This window comes from Anguilla anguilla, chromosome 10, assembly GCF_013347855.1.
Source record: "Anguilla anguilla isolate fAngAng1 chromosome 10, fAngAng1.pri, whole genome shotgun sequence".
Lineage (NCBI taxonomy): Eukaryota > Metazoa > Chordata > Actinopteri > Anguilliformes > Anguillidae > Anguilla > Anguilla anguilla.
This window is the reverse complement of record NC_049210.1, coordinates 44,355,510-44,382,849: the sequence shown is the minus strand read 5'-3', so window position 1 is coordinate 44,382,849 and position 27,340 is coordinate 44,355,510. Positions and strand designations below refer to the sequence as shown.

At 47.3% G+C, this 27,340-nt stretch overlaps 1 protein-coding gene across 4 annotated transcripts in view; it reads left to right on the top strand.

The window, feature by feature from the left end:
• Positions 1-23,857, top strand: part of LOC118206252 (phosphatidylinositol 3-kinase regulatory subunit alpha-like) — a 39,214-nt gene extending 15,357 nt beyond the window's left edge. For 2 of the 4 annotated variants that reach the window (XM_035378663.1, XM_035378662.1), the window contains exons 3-16: positions 2,250-2,342; positions 2,480-2,554; positions 3,090-3,206; positions 4,268-4,469; positions 4,745-4,827; positions 13,835-13,937; positions 15,737-15,835; positions 16,151-16,331; positions 16,589-16,714; positions 16,927-17,069; positions 18,287-18,463; positions 19,047-19,121; positions 19,332-19,502; positions 20,489-23,857. In XM_035378663.1, coding sequence (XP_035234554.1) covers positions 2,250-2,342; positions 2,480-2,554; positions 3,090-3,206; positions 4,268-4,469; positions 4,745-4,827; positions 13,835-13,937; positions 15,737-15,835; positions 16,151-16,331; positions 16,589-16,714; positions 16,927-17,069; positions 18,287-18,463; positions 19,047-19,121; positions 19,332-19,502; positions 20,489-20,678 — 1,835 coding nt within the window. In that variant the 3' untranslated portion in view covers positions 20,679-23,857. Of the gene's footprint in view, positions 1-2,249; positions 2,343-2,479; positions 2,555-3,089; positions 3,207-4,267; positions 4,470-4,744; positions 4,828-11,343; positions 11,488-11,941; positions 12,287-13,834; positions 13,938-15,736; positions 15,836-16,150; positions 16,332-16,588; positions 16,715-16,926; positions 17,070-18,286; positions 18,464-19,046; positions 19,122-19,331; positions 19,503-20,488 lie in introns of those variants that run through there. The other 2 variants (XM_035378665.1, XM_035378664.1) reach the window with 2 other exon arrangements.
• Positions 23,858-27,340: the final 3,483 nt, after the last annotated feature.

Below are 27,340 nucleotides of genomic sequence, written 5' to 3'. Positions count from 1 at the left end.
AAAAAAAACGTGAAGCGTTTGTTTGACAATTGCATTTCGACTCAACAGTCTCTCAGTGGAGAGGAGTATTGTGTAAGTCATCTACGAAAAACACTGAAAGTTGACTGGATGTAAAATGGGCTTGAAGCTCTCGACAAGTGAACTGAAGGTCGTTTCGGAGAAGAGGTTGAAGTTAGTCGCCCCGAACCAGTACAGGGTGCAAACGACAAAGAAGTACATTAGAAACTGAGATTTCAGCTCTTCAGCCTCTGAGCTACAAAGTTTTCCCCTTTGCTTTCCTTTTCCTGATAATGGAGTTTTGTCCTGAATGTATTACAGCAATTCTCCTAATCCATATGATGAATTTCCCTATTAAATTCTTTCAGTGCAGAGTAAAACCATAATATTTTACAGTGGGGCCCAATATCGCAATCATAAGGCGCCTGTCATGCATTGTATGAGTAAAGATCACGTGTGATTTTTTTTGAATAGTGGATTAATGGCTCATTGAGGGCAAACGGGGGACATTTCTACCCAAAATGCTAATTTCTAACTCTGGAATCGCAGCACTCGACCTGGAACCTTGTTGGGGAGTGCAGCGGGAGTTTGGGGATTTCTGAGTCGGGACAAAGGGACTGGCCTCAAAGCTCTGCTTCTGAATACGTTTTTTTTTTCTCTCTTCTTTTCTCCTTTCAGTCAGGGACGCGCCCCCCCTTCTTTCATGGATGCCACAGGTTTACCTGTGATGGCCGCCCAGCGGGGGACTGGCTTTTTCACCGTGTCACAGGCTGATTTTGTGTTGTTTTTTACAGTTTAAATTTAAATTTAAATAAAAAAGAGAACAGTTGATATAAGTTCTTATATATGTGTCCAATGTTAGATTTTATCTACTAAATAGCCTAAATAAAATGCTTGGAATAAGCCTCATATCTACTGCGTATATGCTGGTTTAGTGAATGTATGCAAATGGAAAAAAGGCATTAATACAGCCACCTGGGATGTAATTGGGCCAAATTTGCATACTGAATTACAGATGAAAACGGTCGACGTTCCAAAACCAACCGGTAATGGGCAAAGAAAACGGGGAAAGGAACTTTTTCTCGTCAACATAATAATTGGCTTGTAAAAGTCATAATTATGTTTCTTACCCCTGGCTTGGCTAATCGCTGGGTCAGGAAGGCAGTACTTACTGGCTTTAAACAGGGGCTCTATTCATAAATTCACACTGCAGCCTGTACAGTTCAGCCTTTGAGGGGGAAAAAAAGGCCAGCGTACTTCCTCCTCTGCAAACATAAATAAAGCCCCCGCCAGCTCACCTGGAGCGGGAACACCTGGAAGACTGAGCCCGACCCAGCGCCTTAACGGTCTGACCCAGCGCCCCAACGATCCACCCCAGCACCCTTACAGTCCGACCCAGCGCCCTAACGATCCAACCCAGCACCTTAACGGTCTGACCCAGCGTCCCAACGATCCACCCCAGCACCCTTACAATCCGACCCAGCGCCCTAACGATCCGACCCAGCACCCTTACAATCCGACCCAGCGCCCTAACGATCCACCCCAGCACCCTTACAATCCGACCCAGCGCCCTAACGATCCAACCCAGCACCCTGACAGTCCAACCCAGCAACCTTACAATCTGACCCAGCACACTAACGATCCGACCCAGTGCCTTAACGGTCCGACCCAGCACCCCTTTTTGGGCGTGCCACCAGAGAACTCCTCTGAGCACACCCGGCCCCGCCCCATGGGCTTGGCGGCTCTGAACGCCTTTGCCCGCGTCGCATGCCCAGTGCATCAATCGCGGCACATGCCAACACCCCCCTCATGGGAAGCGGGTTCGATTGACAGTGAGGTGGGGACTGATTAAGTGGAGATGGATGCAGGCGGGTATTGAAATGTACAGCGAGCAGGGCTTTTTCATCCGGTGCAGGCGTTTGGTTTACTTGATGTTCTTTGCTTTTCGTTTCAGAACAGTGTTATAGTGGCCATCGAGGTCTTACAGTGTGTGTGTGGGGTGCGTGCGTGCGTGCGTGTGTGTGTGTGTGAACGATAACCACTGTAATATAGTTTTAATAGCCTTAGACTTTGGCTAAGGCCTCCTGGGTTTTCTGAAATGCATTTGCGCTACGTTGGCTCAGAGTTGGCCTGGCCCCTCCTGAAATGGTGAAAGTATCTGCTTGTGTATTAAATGGCCATGCACTCCCAATGGGCAGATCTTGACATCTTCCTGTTCTGCCCCCCCCCCCCGCCCTCCCCCACAGCCTCAGCGTCAGCGTCACTGGACCTGACGGAGCAGTTTGCCCCGCCCGAGATGGCCCCGCCCACTCTGATCAGACTGCTGGAGGCCATCGAGAGGAAAGGTTAGTGCTGAGAGCCCCAAGAGGCGGAGCTTGAGACCGATGGAAAACATCCAGCCAATCACAGTGACTAAATTCAAACAGCTTGTGTTATTGGGACTGTTTGTACCACTGACCTTTCTTTTTCTTCGCACCCGTAGGTTTGGACAGCCCTGCTCTTTACAGGACTTTCACCGCTGGGGGTGGACTGGATGTCAGGCAGATCTTGGACAGTGGTGAGTACCACCCAGTATAGGCGCCGATTTACTGCCAGGCCAACCAATCAGGCTGCGTTTTACACGGTCGCTAGATTAGCCTCTGATTATACTGCCCTTACTTTCCTCCCACAGTCCAAAGACATGCAGGTAGGCTAATTGGAAACTCTGAGTGTGTGAGTGAATGGTGTGATTGCCCTGCGATAGAATGACGGCCTGTCCGGGGTGTATTCCTGCCTCTCACCCAATGCATGCTGGGATAGGCTCTAGCACCCCAAGCATCCCTGCCCAGGATAAGCGGGTATAGATAATGTGTGGATGGATATCCAGCCGTTACTGGTAGATAGTGGGAGGCCTGTGTTTATCTGACTCCAGCTTAATACACACACAGAGAATTAAGCCTGGAAAGTAGCTACACATGCTAAGAAGCTTTCATTTGACCCAGGATCACAGCCATGTAGCGTAACATGCCTAGTTCTGTGTACAGCACGCCCGGTGGCCGACGATGAACATGACCGCGTAGTCCTAACAGAAAACGTGTTTACCGTGTCTGTAGACCTGGAGCTGCTGGACCTCCAGACCTTGTGCGATGGACTTTGGAGGTACCTACAGGACCTGCCCAGCCCGGTCATCCCTTCCACGGTCCAGAGCGAGATGGAACATGCGGTACAAGGTGAGCTCAAAAGGGCCTTCGCAGGCAGCCGGTACACACAGAACCTGGTACAAGGGCTCCAGTAAGTTCTGTTTTTTTTTTTTTAAAGAAGGATTTAGATAGCCCTCAAGGGAAATATAAGCCGCAGGTCTGCCACAGCTGCTGCCATGTTGTTATTTAAAAAAAAAAAGAGGCCCAGCCTGGTTCCTTTTGATCTGAAGCTGAGCCTCTGCTTTCCTAATATTGCGGAAGCTGGGGTACACATTCCTTCTGAAGCCCCTGGGGGAGGCTGTGGGCTGGAGCTGGAGCTTCAGATCGGGGGGGGGGGGGGGTGAGAGGGCGTGCTCAAAATGAGCCCCCTTTCGCAGGAAATCTCTCTGAGAAGCCACAGGCTCGACGCGGCTTTGCTTCTAGTGCTGTGGCAGCGATCGTGGGGGTCGTGCTGGATCCACATTCTGTCTTCAGAAATGCCCATTTTCATTTATGTGCATTGGTAGAAATTGATATTGAATCCCTTCAGGCTGAAAAATGAATGTCTGTGACATTTCTAGTTTGTGGATATTCCCCCCAACAAGTGTGAACCAAATGTGCTACAGGTCAAGGGAACTGTCGTCTTGGTGAGCTAGAAAACAAAGCATTAGAGCTGTAGGTTGTGAGTTAGCATGCAAAGCAGCCTGCAGTATGCATCAGTAGATTCGTAGCCTCTCTGTGTCCTCCTGTCTGTCTGTCACATGGGCCCGAAGCAGGAAGTGTGTGGTTGGTGAGAAGTGCAAGCGGGGCCCGTGAGAGCTTATCGGCTGCATCTGCGGCCCGGCCAGCCAATGGGGTGCGAGCGTCCCTCGTGCTCAGGCTCGCGGGCGCTGCGCGACGTCTCCGCGGTTTGGGGCGAAGCGACCGCCGCGTGCGTCACGGGGTCCTCTCGGTTCTTCTCTCTCTCTCTCGCTCGCTCGCTCGCCCGCCCGTCTCGCCGCACCCAAACGCAGGTTTCTGAGCGTTCTCTCTTGGCGTGGGAGCGTAACTCTGCCCCCTCGTCTCGTCTCTGCGACCCCCCCCCCCCAACCTGACCCCTCGTGTGCCCGCAGAGGTGCCCAGCCCGGAGGAGTGCGCCCAGCTGCTGCGCGGAATCGGCCGCTCGCCCAGCCTCCCGGCCCAGCACTGGCTCACCTGCCACTTCCTGGTGCGCCACTTCAGCCGCGTGTGCCAGAACGGGGCCAAGAACCAGCTGAGTGCCCGCGCCCTGGCGGAGACCTTCGCCCCCCTGCTTTTCGGACCCCAGACGGCAAGGTAAGGGGGACCGGCGGGCGGGGCCAGTATACCACGCGTGGCTAGCGAGCGAGCGAGCGCACGGTTAGCATGCCGCTAACGCTCGCGGAGTTTCTGTTCGCCGCACTGCGCGGCGTTTAAAAGTTTCAGCCTGCCTGTATTTCACAGGAACTTCCAGCGAGTTGTGTAACGGTCGCTCTACCCTTTCAGGTCGCGTCGCTCTCTCGCGCAACGCGGCTCGCGATCCGTTCTGAAGACGTCTGGACTAATTTCACCTCTCCTCTGTCCTCTTCCAGCTGCGAGCCCAGCCAGGAGTCCCACGTCAAGATCTTAGAAGTCCTGATCATTAGCGAGTGTAATGAACTCCAAGCCGCTCCAGGTAATATTTCATTCCTTTTTGCCATTAAAGAAGTTACTGCAGGCTTTCTTGATTTGACTTGATTAACTTTTTTTTTTTTTGTTTGAACTGGGCTGCTTTACTTTAAAAATTGAAGTGGGTTTTTGATGAGTTTAAAAATACCATTTGGAAATTTTCACAAATATGAGTGTCTCCTATACAGTGTGTCTCGTAAACAGTACAGCATGTTCCCCCTACGGAGGACAGTGTGTCCCCTACAGAGGACAGTGTGTCCCCTACACTGGTCAGTGTGTTTCCTACATGGGACGGTGTGTCCATTCCGCTAGGGCCAAAAGCCAGCAATAGTCCCTCGGGTGCAGGAGTGGTGTGTGTTCCTGATTTTTGCCAGCAGGAAGAGGGTCGAATTTTGAATTTTGAAGTGAATGTGGAAGGGCAGTTTCGTATTTCGAACAGAGGCCTGGCTTTATTAGAAGTGCTCGTAGGGAAACATCAAAGATGGTTTTGGACTGCGAGGCCTTCCAAGATGCGTGAGTGGAATGAGAGTGCTCGGCCCTTCGGTGATTAATCACCTTGGTGCTCTCCGTTGCCGAAAGACGCAGATTAACATACAGGAGTCCAGGAGCCTCTCCCCTGTAGCGTGTAGCAAATTTAACAAGATGTTCTTTTTTTCTAATGTCTGCATTTTAGTTTCTTTCTGTTGGGACGACGGTCTTAAAGGAGTACCATGGTGATTTTCACACTTTCTCGGTTTTATGTGCTATTTGCACAAGAGGCATTGAAGAAACACAATGAGTAAAGTATTAAATATGTCCGTTCTGTATTTTTGGAGAAATATGCGTTTTAAATTTATCGTCCTATTTTCAACCGGTTGAGAAAATTGTCAACTTGGTGCGTCACGAATACAGTAACCACACCCCTTTCCACGCCCCGTAAACCCATGGTTAACTCGAGACCCATAGTTTGCGCTGCTGGCTTACGGGCAAGACAATGCAAATATTTGACTAACGTTAGGTTCACTTAAATTAGAGTGCCTTTTAAGGACTATTAGATTATTTCTGGTTATATTCATTTAGCTAGCTAGCGTTAGCTAACTAGGTAGTTTGCTTTCATAAGGCAATGTTATCGATAACGTTAGCTAGCTAGTTTGCTTTTATGAGGACGTTATAGTTGTGCTTTTATCTTAACTTGGCTAGCTAGATAGCAAAAATTATAATTGGATATAAGTCAACGTCCTTATCTTAGCTATCTATCGATACTTGATATACTACTAAGCTAGCTAGCTTGTGAAAAGTCTCCCAAAAAGAGCGCTTATCATGGGGGTAGTTATGGTAACGGGGCACGGTCTGTCAATCATAGCTAACTGACAGTTCTCATTAGCACGCCCAGACGGTTCGGGTGAACTTTTATAGTGGGACATTTAGGCTTAGAAAAATACGTTTTAAAGTACATTGAAATGACTGAATAATAAAAGAATTATGCACATTTGTTTTGTTGTTGCCTAAAGACAACTGGGAAGTGTCACGTTCAACCACCATGTTACTCCTTTAATGAGGGGTTGGGGATTTTTAATCCAATTTTTTTTTTTTTTTGGCCTGGTTCATTGGTGGTGAGAGTTTCCATTAGGTGAGGCTCATGTGATTGGAGATCCGAGCCTTGTGATTGGTTTCAGTTCAGGTTCGAAACCCTTTTAATAACCGTTCGGCGTGACCGAGCGTGGGAGCTTAATCGAGCCTCTGCTTCAAATGCCGCCCTAATTTAGCTTTAACGTCCGTGCATTGCATCGCTCTATTTGTGATGTTGTTTGTTTTTGTTGTCGATACAACAAGTCCTTCACGCCTGCGGTTTGAGCACCACATGATGGAAACTTGGGGTGTCATTATTTACATAGAGAGTATATCCCCTCCTTCTGGTACATGGTACACAATGCACACAGTGCAGTTGTGTATATGCAGCTAATTTTTTTATTTTTTTTCGTATTTGACCCGCCGTTGGAAAAAATGACATCTGTTGCGCACAGGAAGTTCTTTCAAAAGAACGCTGTGCACAGGAAGATCAGCTGAATGGAGACTGCGGTTAATTAGAGTTTCCAGTGAACATTGCGCATGTTTTAGTCATACTGTCTGTGAAGGGTCACGCTGTCACTACTGTTTGTTTTCGCGGTGTACGGTCGTGACCCCCCAAGGTTAGTTTCGGGAGCTATTAACGGTTGAGGCTACAAAACTTTTTTCCAGAAATGATACCTGCTTTGCTGCATCTTTTTAATAGTGGTGCGTGAATGTGTGCAAGCATCTGAAGAGGTAAGCAATGCATGAAAAGTCCTAGATGACAGGTGACAGATCTAGAATTGTCTGCACTGCAATTTTAGCAAACAGTACTAGAGGAGGCTTGAATCTGTAACTGAATTGAATGTAATGAATCGCCTCAGATGTGGCGGGTTCCTGTCTTTTTGCACGGGACCAGAGGGACTATGCAAATGGCCGTTGCATCCCCTACCACAGATTCTCACTGCAGCTGCTCTGTCCTTTTAGCATACAGTACATTTGAACCGTAGCATTTGCAAGCTGTCAGGTGCTTGTTCACCTGTGCAGTAGCAGTGTGAACGTCGCGATTGAGACGATATTCAGTGCAGTATAACACGGGCAATGGGATGTGAGCAGTCGTGCTTACTTATTTACTACTCTCTTATTTACTGGTGATAAATCCTCTTCCCTTTTCACTGTTACTGGGTTTGGAGGGGTGTATGACATCAACATTTCTTCACTCCCTGCTGTCATTTGATTGGTTTTGCCCTTGCAAAAAATGTTTTGTTCTGCATTTGTCGATTGCGCTGTAAATTTGCGTGTCCCCTGTAATGTAGCAGTGAAGCGTCGTCATTGATGCATTTCATCATGGGCCTTCAAAAGATAAACTCGGGGTGGGCTGAGGGGAAAAAAAAACGTCCAATGGTAAATTGCCAGGTGTCAGTTCTTCATTGGGGAACGCTGTTACACAGCCTGCCGGTTGATCTGTGTTTAAGTAGACCAGTGTTGTGGCCTTAAGAGAGGATTGAATCATGCATTGCGTGTATTGCATCATTCTATACCAGCTATGCACTGCGGGCCTTGTTCTTTTAGCCTGGCAATCAGACCAAATGCCAGTATGGTGTTCAGTAACAGATTTTTAAATGTCTAGAGCCCCATTTTCCCCTACTCCTGAAGATAAATTCTTTTTTAATCTGGAATGAAACTGGGCTGAGTAAAATGAAATGCAAGTTTGATGAATGTTTTAGTTTCTCTGTCTGTAGTATAATGTACTTATGTTTTAGTTTCTCTGTCTGTAGTATAATGTACTTAGAGCTCTCTGTACATGTATATTATGTGCTTGTCCATTGAAAAAAAACAAACCTGTAGAAAATGGATGGAAGCTTCCTGAATGATGTAATCAGTTTGTGTGTGATGGGCGTTCTGTGCTTAGAAGGCGAAAGCTTAGACGCTAATGGAATTTCATCACCATGACAACATTCAAAACTTAACTTGTAGAAAGTGAATATGTACAATTGAAAATTGATAGAAGGGTGAGGAAAATGTGTATGGCAAAAATGAATTGCTGATAGTGTCCATCTTGAAAGATTAGGCCATCTTCACTGGAAGTTTTAGCACCTTTCGACATCGTTCGTTGTGTCTAATGCAGCTATATATAGCGTATAATTCATAATCCAGAAGTGGCTATTTATAATGGCCTGGTACACTGAAGTGCCTGACTGTCAGCTAAAGAAAATAACAGCGCAGATGTTTTGTGAATCTAATGACAAATGTTGACCAGTGTTGATTTTGGGCTGGGTTTTTTTTTTTTTTTTTTTTTTTTACTTTGAAATCGACCGGCGTGTCCGTGAACTCACTTCCACGTCGCTAACAAACTGGAAGCTTTAATTGGGTAGCAGATAATCTCCTTTGCCTGCGGGGGGGGAGGGGGGGCCGAGGGCTGCCTTTAATCATTTGCGTTTGCGCAGGTCAGTTTGAGCCAGGCAGTACGTTGAGCGTATATATATCGACACGTACGTTTGGAAATGTTCGCCGTTGCAGTTTTTTCAGAAACGGTGGCGCAGGCCTCAGCCTGTGCTGATGTCACTGTGGCCAGGCTGCGTCTGGCCTGTCCATCTTTAAGCCTTTTATTACCTGTTGGGGCCGTGTTTTTAGCGTGGACTGGCACGAGACACGCTCAGCTGTCTGTAATTCGCACCTGCAGGCTGGCCCGGGTGGGGCGGGGGTGTGGTGAGAGGGAGGTTTGGGAGGACGGGGGTTGAGCGGGGGGGGGGGGGAATCAGGCCACACGGAGCCGGTGACAGCCAGGGCAGGGCAAACGGCTGAGGGGCACGGCAGACACAAGGAGCCCTTTCATTCTATTTCTGCTGAAGTGCACGAGTTCCTTCCTGAGCTCCGCGGCGGCGCACTCCGGGGGGGGGGCTGCGGCCTACATTCGCCCGCTTTACACACCGGGGCCGGTGCTCAGCGTGGACCCCGTCCAAAGGTGTGTCTGTGTGTGTCTGTCTCTGTGCGTGTGAGTGCATCTGTGTGTTTGTGTGTGTGTAATAGGTGTAGTGTGTGTGTGTGTGTATGTATGCGTGTGTATATATGTGTGTGTGTGTGTAATGGGTGTACTCTGTGTGTGTGTGTGTGTGTGTGTGTGTGTGCGTGCATGCGTTTGTGTGTAATGGATGTACTGTGTGTGTGTGTGTGCATGTGTGTGTGTAATGGATGTACTGCATGTGTGTGTGTGTGTGAGTCAGGCACCCGGCCGTTACAGGTGGCTATTTTGAGAAGGTCACAAAGCGCCTCTCTCTGGTTTGGGCGGGGCTGGAAATGTCAGTCTGGCCCTCAGCGAGCGCTTGTTAGCGGCGGTGGCGGCGGCGGTGGCTATCGCGTTGGTGCTCTCTTCCCTCTCCCCCCCCCCCCGTGACCGTCTCTACCCTCCCCCGGCCCAAAGGGGCCAGATCAGCAAATACCCGAACCCGTGCACGCGAATCGCACGCCTCCCCGCCGACCCGCGAGAGGGAGGAGCATGGGGGCGTGCCAGGCCCGTGCGACTTACCGCCGCGCTCGTTAGCCGAAAAGAAGTCGTTTTATCCCTCTGTCCACATTCGGATTTTAATCAGGTGAACCGTACTCACTTTTTAATATTAGGCAAACAGTGGTCACCTTTTAGTAACTACAAAAAATGGACTTCGAAGTGCAAGCAAGAGATTTTTTTTCGGGACTTGAAGAGTAAATGTTGAAAAAAAAAAGTTGATTTTGTGAATTAAAACTCAAGATATTTGCTGAAAATTACAAAGATGCACGGCTTTCAAGGTAAGTGAATGGGCACGGTTGACTTTTTTTTGAGAAAGTGTGAATCAAATGGATATTAAGTCGGTTTGTGGTTTTTTTTTCTTTTCTTTTTTCTAACTGACATTTAAAGTTCTATTTTTGCAGAGGTGCAGAGTGAATGGAAAATAACTGTCTGAAAATAAATCTGTGTGGTCGTGTCTGGGGTAGTGTGCGGCCTGGCCAGGGGAGTAAGACAAACCGCTTTTTGGTGACTGATCCGGCCACAGAAACGGTCAAGGAACAGGCTCCCAGAAGCCTCTACGGGGGTAATTTCAAACGCCTGACCCCAACAGTGTTACTCTCCAGTGAAGGGGGGGGTGAGAGGGGGGCGGGGCAGGATTCTTTCAAATAAATGACAAGATGGCTTCCGGTCCTCTGAAAAGCCATACCTTTTCACCTCCTTTTAAGGGGGTCCTTTTCAGTTTGCGTGTATTGGGAGAGGGCAGAACGGCCGATGCACCCCCCCCCCCCACCCCAATCTTGTGCATCTCCACGCCCCCTTTAAAATCACCTGTGAAATGTTTTATGCTGCAGCCTGAATATCGTTCTAAAAGTGTCACATTCCACTATTGGAGTAGCAAAATGCTTAGCTGCTAGCGCTGACCTGTATACGCGCTGGCTGTGGGGAAACGCTAAGTTGCTAGTGCTGACCTGTATGCGCGGTTGCTATGGGGAAATGCTAAGCTGCTAGCACTAACCCATCTGCGCAGTTGCCGTGGTGAAATGCTAAGCTGCTAGCGCTGACTAGTGCGCGCGTTTTGTGTGGCACAGTGCTAAGCTGCTAGCGCTGACCCGTGCGTGCGTTTGCTGTACTGAAACGCTAAGCTGCTAGCGCTGCCCCATCTACGCTGTTGCCGTGGCGAAGCGCTAAGCTGCTAGCGCTGACCCGTGCGCGCTGTTGCCGTGGCGAAGCGCTGAGCTGCTAGCGCTGACCCGCGCGCGCTGTTGCCGTGGCGAAGCGCTAAGCTGCTAGCGCTGACCCGTGCGCGCTGTTGCCGTGGCGAAGCGCTGAGCTGCTAGCGCTGACCCGCGCGCGCTGTTGCCGTGGCGAAGCGCTAAGCTGCTAGCGCTGACCCGTGCGCGCTGTTGCCGTGGCGGGCGGTACGTGATGCAGCAGCTGAGCAGCTTCTGTCAGAGTGCCAGCTGTGGGACGGACGAGCTGCGAGCGGGGAGGAGGGGGGCGGGGCGGGACGAGAGCGATGAGTGTGCAGGGGAGTCGCGCACGGAGGCTCCAGGTGCCTGTTCCTCTCCCCCTGTGTGCCAAACGGAGGGCTCTGCTCCCCTCTCTTCCTTCTCCTTCTCCCCTCGGATGCATTCCCACTCGCGGGACGCTGGAACGGTCAGTGTTTGTGTGTGTGTGTGTGTGTGTGTTTATGTGTGTGTGTATGTGCGTGTGCGTGAGTGCTTGAGAGTGCTTTTGTGTGTGTTTATGTGTGTGTTTGTGGGTGTGTGTATGTGCTCGTGTGTGTGTTTGTGGGTGTGTGCGCGCGTGTGTGGGTGTGTGTTTGTGGGTGTGTGTGCGCGTGAGTGTTTGAGAGTGCCTTTGTGTGTGCGTATGTATGTTTGAGAGTGCCTTCTTGGGCATGTGTGTGAGGACCTTTGTGTGTGTGTGTGTGTGTGTGTGTGTGTGTGTGTGTGTGTGTGTGTGCGCCCTTCGTGTGTGTGTGTGCGTGTGCGCGCACCTTCTCACACAGCCGGGCTTTGCACGCAGTGTGAGATCAGGCGCGAGAGAGAGAGAGAGAGAGCGGGCGAGTGAGCGAGCGAGGAGGAGGAATAGAAACCGGCGAGCTTTCTAAATGACATCATTGCTCAGAGGACATGAAAGATGCAGCAGGGAGGCAGGGAGGGGTCTGGTGACAAGCCCCGGCGTGCGATTGGCCAAAGAATGTGATGTAATGCATTACTGAGCTGTCCTCTATGGCTTTTAAAAATTATTTTTCCGAGATACCCATTCAGAGAAACGGCACTTCTGGTCTCCACACCGCTCCTGCGCGTCCGGATAGCACTTTTACCCCCCCCCCCCCCAACCTCAATGTACGACACGGTCCCGAACATGGACTCCGTGGAGACGGACGGTCCGAACCCCGAACTGGGCTTCGGCTCGGACCTCTTCTTTTACATAGAGATGGAGGCGCCAGGTAATGCTGCAGTCCGTCCGTCCGTCCGAGCGACTGTGGGAGCCTGACGTTTCCCAGGGATCCTTGTTTCCCCTCGCCTGGCAGCGTGTGGGAAGAGGGTCGGAAATCATTCTTTCTGCCGTCGACGCGTCCGAGCGGGCTGGCCTAACTTGTGGTCGCAGGCAACAGTCGAGTGTTTTCTGCACGCTGAGAGCTGCGCTGTTCTTGCGCACGGGGGGCTTCTATTTATGTTTGGCTGCTGTGGGTGTGCGCGCAGCAGGAAATCTTTGTGCGCGTTACTGTAGGCGTTTGTGTTAACGTGACGGGCCGTGGCGTTTTTTGGGGCGACTGGCACTGGCTTGGCTAAATTAACCCCCCTGGTCGGACGTGCTGCGGCGGCTTACCTGTGAGGTAATGCGGAATGGCCACCGTAGACAAAGGGAACACAGTTCTGCCAGTTTAAAAATAGCCTGCCATTTCTGCTTCCTCCTGTTGCCGAAGAGGCTAGCCGGCTCCCACAGGTAAACGCCACCAGCGCGGCTAGTCGCGCTTGTCGTTCGTTTGTTGGTTACTGTAGTGATGAGGTATGCCGATGCGTTTGTTTACGTCCGTTCAAAGAGGAGTTCTCTTTTCTTCTTCTTCCAGTTAAGCGATGTTTCCGGTGCTCTCCCTTCCACAAACTGGACTCCCTGGCTTCAGTTCGATCTCCGTTTGATCCCGAGCCGTTCCCTTTTCTTGTGTGGAAGAAGCGTTTAATGTTGTCGTTAGCGTTTCGCCCACGCGGTCACCGTCCTCTTCGCCGGAAGGCGCGCGGCGCGCGGAGTTGAGGTTTATTCGGGCAACAGTTGCCCTCGTTGTGGTGATTTGCGACGGCGTCGTCCTCCGGGGTCGGGGGTGGGCAATGCCAGGTCCCCGTGAGTCGCTGTTTTTCATTGGCTTGGCACTCCGGCGAGCAGTAAAATTCTTCCAACATCACACTTAAATCAGGTGGAAAGGAGCTGGAGGGGGTGGGAGAGAGGGTGGGGTGTTGGGGGGGGGGGGGGGGGGTGTGGGGGGGGAGAGCGGGAGCAAACTGCTGCGGATGTTTTACTTTTATGTAATCATCTTTTTAAGATGGCTCCCGAGCCTTTTTTTCCTGTGTATTTTATTTATTTATTTTTATTTTATTTTTTATTTGGGGGGGGGGGGGGATTCAAGGCTGCAAATAAAATGCCTCGTCAAAGTGTTTCCTTAATTTCTGTCCATAACAGCATAATGTGCTTTCATCTATAAATCTCCTGTTGCAGCCTCTTCACCTTTTTTTATTTTATTTATTTATTTATTTATTTATTTATTTATTTATTTATTTATTTATTTATTTATTTATTCACGATCAGGTCAGACTGTTGCAGCCAATGAGATTCCAGCTGCCAAAAACCTTTTTTTTTGTCTATCTCATGGCAGTGTCTCTCTCAGGAGACTGTTTGCCATATTGAGGAATGGCGGGTGGTAGATCTGGACGTGCCGGAGAGGTGCGCGGATACTCACACCCGCGTTTATTATGGTCTGTCTCTCCCTCTCGCCCCACAGCGCTGCCACCCAAACCGCCGAAGGCCCCCGTCGTCGTGAACAACGGAACCAACAGCAACATGGCTCTGCAGGACTCGGAGTGGTACTGGGGCGATATCTCCCGGTAAGTCCCCCGCGCCCCGCCGCGTCCCGGTCAGTCTGCGAGACTCCGGAACCCGCTCCTGTTTTTAGGGGAGAATCTTGCTTTCCTCTTTCTTTTCCTGAGTCCGTTGGATTCTGCTGTGTTTTATTTGAGGCGTGCTCGAAAGTGCCCGTACATAAAGGACAGAAATCGGCTCGGCCAGGAGCGCGGCAACAGCTGTGATGGAGGGTGATCGGGCGCTAGCGATCCGTCGCTTCACCACTGTCCCCCCCCCCCGCCCCACCCCACCCCCCCCGTCCAGCGAAAGTGTTCCAGTTTCAGCCGATGAGTCGATGGTTCACTGGGGCCCTCGATCAGGCCCGGGTTTGCTGCAGGGTTCCAGCAGTGTAGGCCCGGGGAGATCCGGGCGTGGGTGGGGGCGCGGCGGTGGGGGCGCGGCGGGGTCCGTGGCCGATTCGGTAGCGAGGAATTGAATTTTAGCGGCGCGCACGTCGGCATGGCGACGAGACGGGGGCCGGTTGACGGGAATAGACAGGCATGTACGGTTACAGTATTCTTGTGTCAGAGCTCATCAGGGGCCCTAAATGAAGACTAATGCCTCACCGGGGACCGCGGCGCTGGGGATCGCGTTACCGGGGCGGAGCGGCTCTGTCCGGGCCTGATCGCCATGGCGCGCGTTTTTTCACCATGGTCAGGGAGCAGAAAAAAGCGGCAAGCGTAATCCAACTCTGTTTTTTTTTTTGTCGTTTTTTTCCCCCCCCCCAACCATTTCTATTGTCGCTTAATTGAAAATTCAAGCGAACGCTTTCGTTGGAGGCTTACCATAAGCACCGAGGCCGATTATAAAGTTTTTGCTCAAGTCGTTAGGTTTCATTCCATCTAATTAACAGCTCATCCCTTGTAAAGACACATTTAACTGCAGTTCGATCAGTGTAGCAGGAAACTGGACTTCAGAGTATCACTTTTGAGCCTTATTTGCAGCTGTGCAGATCGATGCAGGCGTCTCTTCAGAAGCAGTACCTGCCTTCTCACGCCAAATAGCTGAAACTCAGTGGTCTTAGTTAGTGGGCTTAACATAACATGACATGACATGACATGATATAACCTAATGACGAGAACAGGCCGTTCAGCCAAGCAATGCGCACCATTTTCCTGACTAAATGAGTGCTCTGATTACCTACAGACTAGATAGCATCTAACACCGTATCAAGCCTGGTCTTGAAAATCCCCAGAGTTTCTGCCTGTACTGCGTGACCTGGTTGGCTGTTCCACACATTGACTACCCTCTGTGTGGAAAAAAATTCTTCCTGATGTCTTTACGGAATTTACCTTTTGCTAATGTCCGTTCATGTCCCCTCATTCTGCTAACAGAGGACATAAATCGAAATTAGCAAAAGGTTAACCGCTTGGTTCGTACTCGTTGGGAAGGCCAGCTTTCTTCTCTTGTTGTTGTGCTAGTTGAGGGGGACTTTCACTAAGCAGTGTCCAGTGACCCAGTGAAGGCATCTGGACACTGCTTGGAGAAGGGTTCCAACGTTTGGATGATATGTTACCCTGATGTCCTGCCTCTCTGTGGTTACTAACGGCAGTTTTCAAAAGGGTGTAACCGTGGCATCCTGGTCAAACTGGCCCTGTACATCTGGCAACCTAATTTTCCTCCAACTTTCTTCTTCAGTTCAGTTGACCTTCTGTACCTGATCCAGAAGAAGCTTAATGATGACAACTCATTGGAATTACGTTTCCGTTTTGGCATTTGAAATAAATATTGTCTGAAGAGTGTTGTCCTCTTACACGAACTCGTCGCGTTGTGTGTCCTAAAGGGAGGAGGTGAACGAGAAGCTGAGGGACACAGCCGACGGTACGTTTTTGGTCCGAGATGCCTCCACCAAAATGCACGGGGACTACACTCTCACGCTCAGGTATGTGATTTTCAGACACAAAGTAGGGAGAAATCAGAGATTTTTTGCCCGAATCTATTTTTAATGAACGAGTGCCTGTGTTGTATAATTTTTAGGGGACAAGGCTTGTATTTCAGATATTTCAGGCTTGATTGAGAGGTGGGCGTTGTCAATTCACCATTGACTCGAACCCTAGACTTTCTTCAGTGAATATCCAACTGTAAAAATGGATTGTAGGTCTAAAAAAAAAAAAAAAAAAAAGCAGGTGTGTAAATTGCTGTGGATGAGCGTCTGCTGAACGGTGAAATGTGAACGTGTACGTAATCTGGCCTACAGAAAAGGAGGCAACAACAAGCTGATCAAGATTTTCCACCGGGACGGGAAGTACGGCTTCTCGGACCCGCTGACCTTCGGCTCGGTGGTGGAGCTCATCAACCACTACAGGCACGAGTCCCTGGCCCAGTACAACCCCAAACTGGACGTGAAGCTGCAGTACCCCGTGTCCAAGCACCAGCAGGTATGGAGCCCCGCCCCCCCTGCCCCGCACCCCTTAACCGCGTTCCGCCCCGCCATTGAAATGCGACGTGGCTTCGCTGTCCGTTTTCGCCTGCGAGATGATCTGATTTGGATATGAGTTCATTGAAAGGGGTTGATGATGCACCTGGCTAATTGTGCTAAATTGTGTCCTTTTCGCGGGTCTGTCTTCTTGACGGGGTCGTGGCGAAACTGGCTCTTGCGGTTCTGAAGGAGTGTGTTCTGTCGTTTGGCTTGCAGGATCAGGTGGTGAAAGAGGACAGCATTGAAGCCGTGGGGAAAAAGCTGCACGAGTACCACCTGCAGTACCAGGAGAAGAACAAGGAGTACGACCGGCTGTACGAGGAGTACACGAGAACCTCACAGGTAACCACCCTCACCCCCAACCTCACCCTCACCCCATCCCCCCCACACCCCCACCTCGTCCCTCGGGGCACTGCCGATCGCCCCCCCCCCCCCCCCCCCCCCCCCCCCCCCCCCCCCCCCCCCCCCCCCCCCCCCCCCCCCCCCCCCCCCCCCCCCCCCCCCCCCCCCCCCCCCCCCCCCCCCACTAACCCTCGACCTCCTCTCCGCCACAGGAGATCCAGATGAAGAGGACGGCCATCGAGGCCTTCAACGAAACGATCAAGATATTCGAGGAGCAGTGCCAGACGCAGGAGCGGTACAGCAAGGAGTACATCGAGAAGTTCCGCAGGGAGGGCAACGAGAAGGAGATCCAGAGGTAGGCCCGCCGGCGGCTCTCCTTTCCCGCGGAACATGTCGGCCTGGCTGGAATGGTGAAACTCAGATGCCATCTACGTGGCATTCTGGGCATTCTGTTTGGCAGCCATTTTGTCTTTAATGGACTTAATCGGCGCTTCCCGCGTTGAAATGTGTTTTAAGAAAGCACACGTTTTCCTTAAATGGCCGTTTCCTGTGCTACCTTACAGTCTCAACGTTAAAACGTTCATTTTGAATATCCAGTAAGATTGTTTGGGTCTCTTGACACCTATTTCAGCTGTTCTTACGATGGTGGACTTGGGTTGTGAGATTTTGGAATTTGGCCTCCTAGAACTGACTTTGAAAAAAGGAGTATTATTTCTTCTCGTGGTTTCACCTCTAGATTGCATGCATTTGCTGGCTGTGTTGCATGTGTTTATACTGGCCCTGTGCAATCATTGATCGTACAAACACACTAAGAATTTTACCTATTAAAAAAAAATATTCTGGTCGTATTATCTGCTATGTAAAGACATATTCCATCTTGCCTTTTATTTGTATCCGGGGAGAAAAACAGAAGTGGGAGGGTAAGAAATGAGTTGGGAACACGGTGTACTTTTTTAGAGCTGCGTCAGATTGGGCAGGGCTGTTCTTCGATATGGGCCGCTTTAATTCTTGGAGCGAGTCCAGTAAGCTTTTACACATGATCACTAATCACCGGGTGCATTAATCAGCGTAATGTTTTTTGTGGCATGTGTAATGGACTGCGTTGTCTCTTACGCGCTGTTGCATATGGTTACCTGAAGAAATGCGTCGTGTGCAGTCAGCTTTTTTATTCTTTTTTTTTTTGTTAAATTGCTACTTGCTGCACTTCTACTGTACATCTGTCACTACTTGGATTATAAACACTCAGTTTTAACATGCTGGAATGAAGCTTCATTTACAGCTTTATAGCCGAGTATAGGACAGCAGTGGAATTCATAACTACAAAGCTGTAAGCTACACGAGCGATTAGGAGACTGAAATTCTGATAAATGTTGAAAAGAAAGATGTAGGACCTTCGCAGACGGAAACGGGTTTTTCGTATTTCAGCAACGGCGTTGTTCTCGTCCCGTCGCTCGCTGCACACTCTGTGAGCGAGCGTTTTCGTGCTAACCGCGTCCTCTCTGTCCTCGCCCCCCCCGCCCCTCCCCTCCCCTCCCCTCCTCTCCCCCCCCCCCCGCCCCCTCCCTCCCCCAGGATCATGGGAAACTACGAGAAGCTCAAGTCGAGGATCAGCGAGATCGTGGACAGCAAGCGCCGCCTGGAGGAGGACCTGAAGAAGCAGGCGGCCGAGTACCGGGAGATCGACAAGAAGATGAACAGCATCAAGCCCGACCTGATCCAGCTGCGCAAGACCCGCGACCAGTACCTCATGTGAGCGTCCCCCGCACCTCCCCCGCGCCTCCCCCACGCCTCTCCCGTACCTCTCCCGCGCTCCACCAGGCCGCCGGTTACACGCTAGCGTGTCTTATACACGCCACCGTAGGGACACGGCACAGGGACACGACACCATATGCTGAGGAGAACCGGGAGCTGACTGCTTAACTGTCATCTGCCCTGACGTACCGACACTGAACTAATACTTAGTCTGTATTGTTGATCTGTTGTGTGAATGCCTGTGTAGCACTGTGTGCTTAATGTATGTGAACAAGAGCCTCTTCTTAAGATGCGAAGCAAATCCCTGAAAAGGCAAATAATGTCTTCAGTTCGGTTTGATGTGGTTTGTTGAAAAACGCAGACATTACCGTTAAACGACATGGGAACCATGCGTGACCTTTTGGTCTGTTTCCGATGCGGAACCCTGACTTTCAAGCCCTTGTTTCTAATCTCTGTAGATGACTAACTGCCGGCTTGCTTTTCAAAGATGGCCGCCGCAGCCCGCATCCTGATTAGATTCTTCATTAGATATTTAATGAGTTTCTCTGTGATTGAGCCCTGTCGTCTCTCTCCGTCGCAGGTGGCTGACGCAGAAGGGGGTGCGGCAGAAGAAGCTCAACGAGTGGCTGGGAATCAAGAACGAGAACACGGAAGAGTAAGTGTCCCCTTCCGTCCGCGCTCTCCTTCCGTCGTCATGGCACCAAGCCGCTGACCCCTTCCCCCCCTTCTTTTTTTTTTTTTTTTTCCTTAAACTGTGTAACACTTTCTATGGTAGCACCGTTGTTTGTTCCATGGTGTTTTGGTGGGCTGCTGTTTCCAGCAGCGGTGAAGTAACGTAAAGTGTGTGTTTCTGTCGCGCCCACAGTCAGTACTCCATGGTGGAGGACGACGAGGACCTGCCGCACCACGACGAGCGCACCTGGAAGCTGGGGAACCTCAAACGGCAGCAGGCCGAGACGCTGCTGAGGGGGAAGCGGGACGGCACCTTCCTGGTGCGGGACAGCAGCATGGCCGGCTGCTACGCCTGCAGCGTTGTGTACGTCCCGCTCCTTTTCAAAAAAAAAAAAACTTTTTTTAAAAAGTGCCGTTTTTAGCTGACTGTTCGGTGAACATAGAATGTGTGCAACAGACAAACAACCGAAGGGGCCAGAAAAAAACACTAAATTATCGATTAAAAAATGAATAGATGAGGAGAGGACTAAAGGGGAATATAGTGACTGAAAGACATAGTAAAGACAGACTAAAATAAGACTGGTGGTCTTAAAGGCCAGCTTTGGCCACTGAAAATGATCAAGTTCACCATAAATCATCAGTCATTTAATGTGTATAAGTAATAGAAAGTAAGAATCCGGTTTGTTTTTCTGAGAAGTATGTGTTTATGAATGAGCCCTGTGGAGTGTAGCTGTTTGGACATACATATTGGGAACAGAGTCGACGCTCATGTGTAAACGTCCAATTAAACTGGCTCCCACAGTTTTATTATTTCATTAAACAACATGAGCTATTCTGTGACTGGCGAACGGGGCAGTATGCATTCCTCTTGCTAATTCCCTCTCTATCCTATGGAAAGATGGAGTTTACTGTATAGAACAATTCTTCACAAGCTCGGTCACGGGGACCTCCCTCTCTCTTTTTTTTATCCTCCTGCTGAAATAGTAATTTATGGTGTCTATCAATTAGTTCCTGCTGAAACCGTCGTTTATAACACCTAATAAACTGTTAATTGAGCCATAGTCTGCTAGTAAACTAGTGTAAATGCACCAGATTGGCCGATTGTTTGCTCAAAGGGAAAAATCACAAGTCCTTATAGTGCTGAAGGGTTTTTTAAAAATTTCAGTGAAACCTTGAGTTAGTTAATTAATCACCTAGGTCCCAAAATTCCTGTTTTCAGTTATCATAATCAATTACAGGATTGTGTAATTACTAGGAGCAAATCTGGGTAGCCCTGCAGACTATAGTACATACCGATTGTGGGTTTCCATGCATTTTAAATTCTGTTCTGTGCTTTTTTCCCCCCTGCAGGGTGGAGGGTGAGGTGAAGCACTGCGTCATAAACAAGACGCCCACGGGATTCGGGTTCGCCGAGCCCTACAACCTGTACGGCTCGCTGAAGGAGCTGGTCCTGCACTACCAGCACACCTCGCTGGTGCAGCACAACGACTCCCTGAACGTCACGCTGGCCTACCCCGTCTATGCCCACCAGAGGCGGTGAGCGCGCCCCCCCCCCCCTCCTCCATCTCCCCCACCTCGCCATGCCCCCCCCTCTCGGGACTAGCGACGGACGGACGGACAGCCGACGACGAAGCCTCGCGAGCTAACGGAAGCGTTTCAGCCGGACGAGTTTTCCCGCCCTCGCGTTTCGCTCGAGACTCTTCTGACCGCTTCAAAAAAAAAAAAAAAACTACAACAACAATGGCGGAAGCTGAAAAAAAAACAACAACAACAGCATTTTGAGTCAGACATTTTGAGTAGCGTCCAACTAGAGGGAGAGTGCTCGGCCTCTCGCGCTTTTTGCGGGAAACGCACAAGCTCGAGCGGAGAGCACCGAAGCCACTAGCTTCGGAGAACATGGCGGCTCGTCGCCAGTGGTGCTCACTTCCGTTCCTTTCTAAGCTTTATCGGCTGGAGGGTCGGAGTCAACGACTCCTGCGGTGCTCATTTTGGTGCTGTGCTCCCTTCGGTTTCTGCGTGAGGCACAAACGCCAGTTTCAGAAAAGCTTGTTCAGTGTTGGAAGTGGTCCATGCACTTGCGTCAAGTGTTCATTAACGAACTCGGATCAAATAATAAATGTAGCAAGACGGCACTTTTTCCCCCAACGAAATATGGACTCCTGGATGGACTTGGAATTCAAGCGCCGCAGTCAGGAGAGACGATGTTGGCAAGAGTGCATTTTTTTTTCTATTTTCTGAGAGAAGCGTATATAGCCTATAGGGCAGACTTAAGCCTGCTCTCGACTATGGACAATCAGAACAGGAGCAGGACTTGAAGCGGACTCAATACATGTCACTTTGTACATAATCAGAGGACAACGTGTATCAGCGCAAAGTAATTGAACCTATATTACCAAAAACGTACTTTTTTTTGTTTTCGGTTTTAATGTGAATTCCGCTATGCAATGGTATTTTTTCATGAGAGAAGTTTTATTTTATATGTTACCCACCCCCAAACCCCCACCCCCCTCCTCTCGATATCCCTAATGTATGCTTTTTTTTTTCTTGCTTGAACGGTTTTTGTGTTCGTTTCGTGGTCATGTCAGCGTTCAGTAGAATCTTTTTATGTGTCAAAATGTCAAGAAGGTATTGCTGTCACAAAAGTATGCTTAACATTTCTTTTATCTGCAACTGGATCTTAAGTCCACTATAAAGAATTTAAGTCATTATTTTGATTTTTTATTAGTTTAGGTTTTACTGCAGCCTCATTTCCTCTATGCATGATGATGTCATCATTGCAGCCAATAATAGTCCTGTAAAATCGTGATTTAAAAAGCCCCTCCCCACATGCTCATACTACCAGTAGTTTTCCCACTGATGTTAGGACCAAAGTTCAATGGTTAGGACACTGTACATAGATGCAAATGATATTGTAACTGACTGGGCATTCTCCAGGTTTTTGCATGCTATTTGTCTCATGTCAAAAACATCAATCGGATTGGTTCTAACGTCAGTTTGTAATTTTACGAGCATTTTTTTTTTATTCCTTGAAGAGGGGGATGGAATTAGGTTTTTGGGAAAGCAGCAAGATGTAAATGGTCACTTGGGAGATGAGAATGTCACTTTGCATCCCTATTTTATGTTTTTTCTGTATCAGAAAATTCCTTACAAGTCTTTAACATGGAGGAATTAATGTATGTTGTTCATGAGTTTTGTGCTGAATCATACACAATGCCAATAATTATTAAATAATGAGAAAATAAAGTACCAAATTAATTTAATTGACCTGCCCAAATAAATATTTCTTCCTCATAGTCATAGTTCATACATATTAATACTGTTTTTCCCCCCAGTTTATTTTCATGTTCGTTCATTTCATCAAGTTTGTTCCCATTTTAGCCAAGTGTTTTCGTATCCATTTCCAGTGTTTTACTATATAACACAGTGTACCGGAGATATGAGATTAAACATTTTATTTCTTGGCCGGAAAATACTTTTTTTTAATCTTTAGCTCATTTTGACAGCTGAATAGCTCTTGAAACGGTTTAACTTGTGTAATCTGTCTACTAGAAAGGTAATATTGTCATTTTACCACAATGCAAATCACTTTTACTGCAGAATGGCGCTGGAATGGAGATATGTTCTTGCTTTTTAAAAAATCTCCTTTTTCCATTTTGCTTGAAAGAACTACCATGTCTGCTACCTTTGACAAATGCAATCATTAAGATTGTACAGCTCTTAGCATGAATATTATAAACATTGGTAGTCCTGTACAGGTATAGTACTGTGCATTGCATTATTACCTTTCACTTAATAATTATCCAAAAAAATACAATGTAGATAAAGTTCATCCTTGCGGTCTGCATTTGTGAACATGAATTGGTTGCCCGCGTGGAGCCAAATCGTTGGGCCGGCAGTTGTATGGAATGGAATAATCAATCTGATCAGCGTGCATTTTCAAATGCGGAAACTTTTAAATGGTACAGAACTATAATATGTTTTTAGTAACATGAAACATTTGGTGCAGACAGTATTATGCTGTAAATTGTTTTGGTGCTAAATGTAACCTTTTGATGCCCCCACTCCCCCCAACCCCGCCTCCCCCCCTTTTTAACGCCTCTCACCGACCTTCAGAGTCCTATAGTAATGTTTAAATAAGCTAAGCGCACATGTCATTCCGTGGAAGAGTCAGCAGGAACAAGCCGTGTTCACATCGTAGTTTTGCACCTTATTGAACCTGCCTTTTCTCTGCTCTGTCCGCCTTTATCAGCCAGAATTCTTGTACAGAAAATAAAAAAATTTAAAACAGGCTACCGTCCTGCAGTGTGTATAACAGGAGATGATTCTCCTTTCTAAATAAATGCAAGTCACTATATAGGATATAACTGGGTTTTCTTTAGTTTTTCTTCTTGTTCCCTTTGGGGTTTTCTTGGGGAAAAAAAGGACTTGAGTTCACTTTGACCTGTTATATTCAGTCCATTAGTAACGGTTGTGAGGCTTCTGTGGCCGAACTTTTGGTTGTTCCTGCTTTCCGTCTTTCTGCCCTCGTTTAATGCAAATCAACATGGCGCCTTTCTGGCCTGGTTTAACACAAATCAAAATGGCGGTTTTGTGGCCAGTGAGGACACAACCTGCACATTTTACTGCTTTAAAAAAATTAAAATTTCATCTGTGTTTCCTCTTTGTTACGATTCTGTACTGAGGTCTGGTTAAAGAAAATAAAAGTTTCTTCGGACAAGATCAGTCGTGTGTTTGCATTCCTGCTTTTCAAGGTGCGGTGTGAAATGTTTTGTTTTGGTGAAGTCACTGAAGGTTAATGGGCTGCCGTTCCCTTTGTCATTCATTGAACATTGTTGCATGGTCGTGTGAAGTTTTTCAGGTTCATTTGATGAGACGAACGTGCTTAAACATTATGCTTAATTATTCAGTAGAGTGCAGTATAGTTAAATAAAGCATTTGCACATTATTTGTAATATATTTCATACTTCGGTGTCACTAGCTAAATTGACTAATTTTCTGCATCCAGATTTTGAATGCTGCTTACTCTTAATTCCATTTCAATTTAATGGTCACTGCAATGAATACCGGCAATTTCAGAAACTTAGTCAAATCAGACCAGTTAAATCTCACATTTTATTTTATAATGCAACTAATAAAATTGTGGGTAGTCATTTAAACCAAGGGAATAGAACATGATACCAAGCAGGTTGTTCACGCTAGCCAGAAAAGCTCTGTGGAGGAGCAGCAAGAAGCTTTATTTTGCGTATGCTACTGTAAGTTTTACACATGGCACATTTTACATCCAGGCTAGCCTTCTATAAGTGGCACGCTAGGTAGAAAACAGATTCTGAAATGTTTAAATCTTAGCTGACTGTAATGCATTGATCAGCTAGTGAAGTTTCGTGGTAGAAAGATGTAATATGGTAACCATTTTAGGACCTTTCGCTCCTCAGACATGTATTTCTGCTCCATCTTGGAGACATGATATGCAAATGGCAGAAATGGAACAAATGCAGAAAGCTTCATAAATTGTTATTTAAAATCCCACACATGAACCCCATGTTTAAATGGTTACCAATATTGGGACAAACTATGCATATTCATCAGTATTGAGACTTTAGCACAAAATGTAATGATTTCAATGATCAGAATATTATCACAAATGGTTATAAATCAAAAAATACTTCGTAATACGTGGGATTATAAACAAGATAAAAAGATTTCAGTTTTAATTAGTAAGCTCCTTCACAGGCCCAATCCTTGCTGTATAAATACCAAAATTCACAAATTGTCATTATTTTTAATAAGTAAGGGTGATGTTTAAAGTGTTTAAACACCAGGTGGCAGCAATTAGCCTGTCTCACTGCAATGACACGTCCTCCTGGATTTCCATGCAAGCGCATGGGGAAAATGGTGCATAGTAGGCCTACATCTTCAACCACCGTCTGTTCAAACGGAACATTTCAGCCTCCTCGTTTGGTGATAATGAAGGAAATCTTATGCTTATGGGGGGAAAGCAGAATCAAATAACATGTGCCATAACTTCAATTTCAATTAACGTGTGCCCATGAGCCCTTTATGAAATTTCTTTGAATTTTGCTGACGTCTTGCTTATTAATATTTTTGTTCCCCAAATGCTTGTTAATGTCATCAAAATTCTTCCTGAGACATTTCTCAGGGAAAAAAGGTTCCATTTTTTCTATTAATTCTTTTTTTGTAGATAATCTTAACAGTATGTAATAATTACTGTATATGTATGTCTATGTGTGTTTGTGTTTGTGTGTGTCTGCGGTTTTTTTTATTTTTTTTTTTACATGTCATGATTCAGAAGCAATTCATTTTTAAGTTTAAGCATCCCAGCTCATGGTTTTAATGAAAATGAAGAAGCCCTTTGTCAAACACTGTTCGCACCATAACTTGTCAAAAAAATGCATCTTGTGTGCACTTACATGTTCAGACAAGGTCCAAAACAAAAGGTAGTTGCAAGTGCTTTCGTACAGTGGCATAATTCTTCATTTACACCATAAAACTAATGCTGAACAAACCAGTTGTAACTAACAAAAGTATTGGGACGTGTTTTATACCTTCCAGTACTTTAGCTGGCCCCATGGCAATTTTAGTTCCCTTCTGGCTATTTGTGACATGGAAATGCCTCAAGAGGACACTTAATTTTGACTAACTCCATTTTTTATCTCTGGACTTTGCATATCAGGGGAGGGAATGAACACAAATGAAAGTATGTATCTTTCAAAACCGCGTCGAGCTGCTTGAAAAATGCTGACACGCAATTATCTTCACCTCTTGATATTGAATCTCCTTTTACAGACATTTCTGCATTTAACAGCCAGTTAAATAAATATACATGTTTTATAACACGGGTTCTGTCTTGATGGCAACTTCTGCAATATTCCATTTTAGAATGATCTCACCACATTCTTCACATTCACATGCGGTTAGGGCAACTGTCTGTGAAGGCAAATATGAGCTGCCGTGTGTATGTGCGTGTGCATGTGTGTGTGTGTGTGTGTGTGTGTGTTTATGCATCTAATTAGATATATAAACTACAGAAGAGAAGACATGATGTTAAGCTCAGTAATGGTGGAAGAATCATCCGCACATCCGACAACTGCTCAGGTGCAACCAAAGATAGAACCGTACAATGTAATAAAAGGCTGAGGGCACACTGAGAGTATTGCAAAGAATGTGTTTTTTAATGGCAAGCTTTCGGTACAAGACCTTCGTCAGGGCATCAGTAAAGCTCAGTAATGGACCTGGGACTTCAAGAAAATACTCAGTCCCGCTGGTATAACCCCACTACTCCATTAACCTCAGATTATGTTGGCCTGGAGCTTTTTCCATAACCCAATATTCTCAGGTAATACTTATGCTGCGGGAAGAAGGCTTTAATGAGATCCGACCTAGTAATCTAGTCTGCTTCTTTCTACAGAATGTATTGTGTGAGATTGCTTACCTTTGAAGTCATAATCATTTTGGAAATTATGTAGTGCTCAGTTTTGAAAATGTCTTCTTGGTGTGCTTTTGGACCGGCCTTTTCTACAGGAAATTATGTTGTATGGAAAAAATATATACAGTATTTGATATGGACTGCTGTCTTATAACACAATGCAGTAGTCTAATTCCTACAAACAAAAAATGGAAAATAAGTGATGAAAGAAATATGCACACTATTTTTTTTTTGTCTAAAATGTGCATTAACGTTAAATAGTCCTATGGCATATTACATTTATTATTATTTACCCAAATAAAATAAAATGTAATTAATCATTTTTAAAAAGTAATTAAGGCAAATACAGCATGAATACAACATTAAATGCTGTATTAATATGGTAATGGGACATTAATGAGCAGCTAGCAATTTTGCCAATTGAATTTATACAAAGCTAAAATCAGAAAGTGGGTTAAAAATGCTCTTTACACACTGACGTTTTACAATTGTAATAATAAGCCTAATAGCAATCTCGCCGTCCAGTAGACTAACACTGGCCAGTAGCCTGACACATTGTAAAAGAACCTCACGTTTGCCCTTTCATTAAAACAAATGCAATGCCGAGTTTAACCAAACATGTGCATGCTTTTCCTCTATCGCTCGTCTGAATATAATTACAGTCGGCTATTTCAGTGTAACCGATACGGCTCCAATTACGTATGACTGTATGCCACTGTGCGTCGGGAAAACTTGCTTAAAAAGCAAGGGGGTCGGTC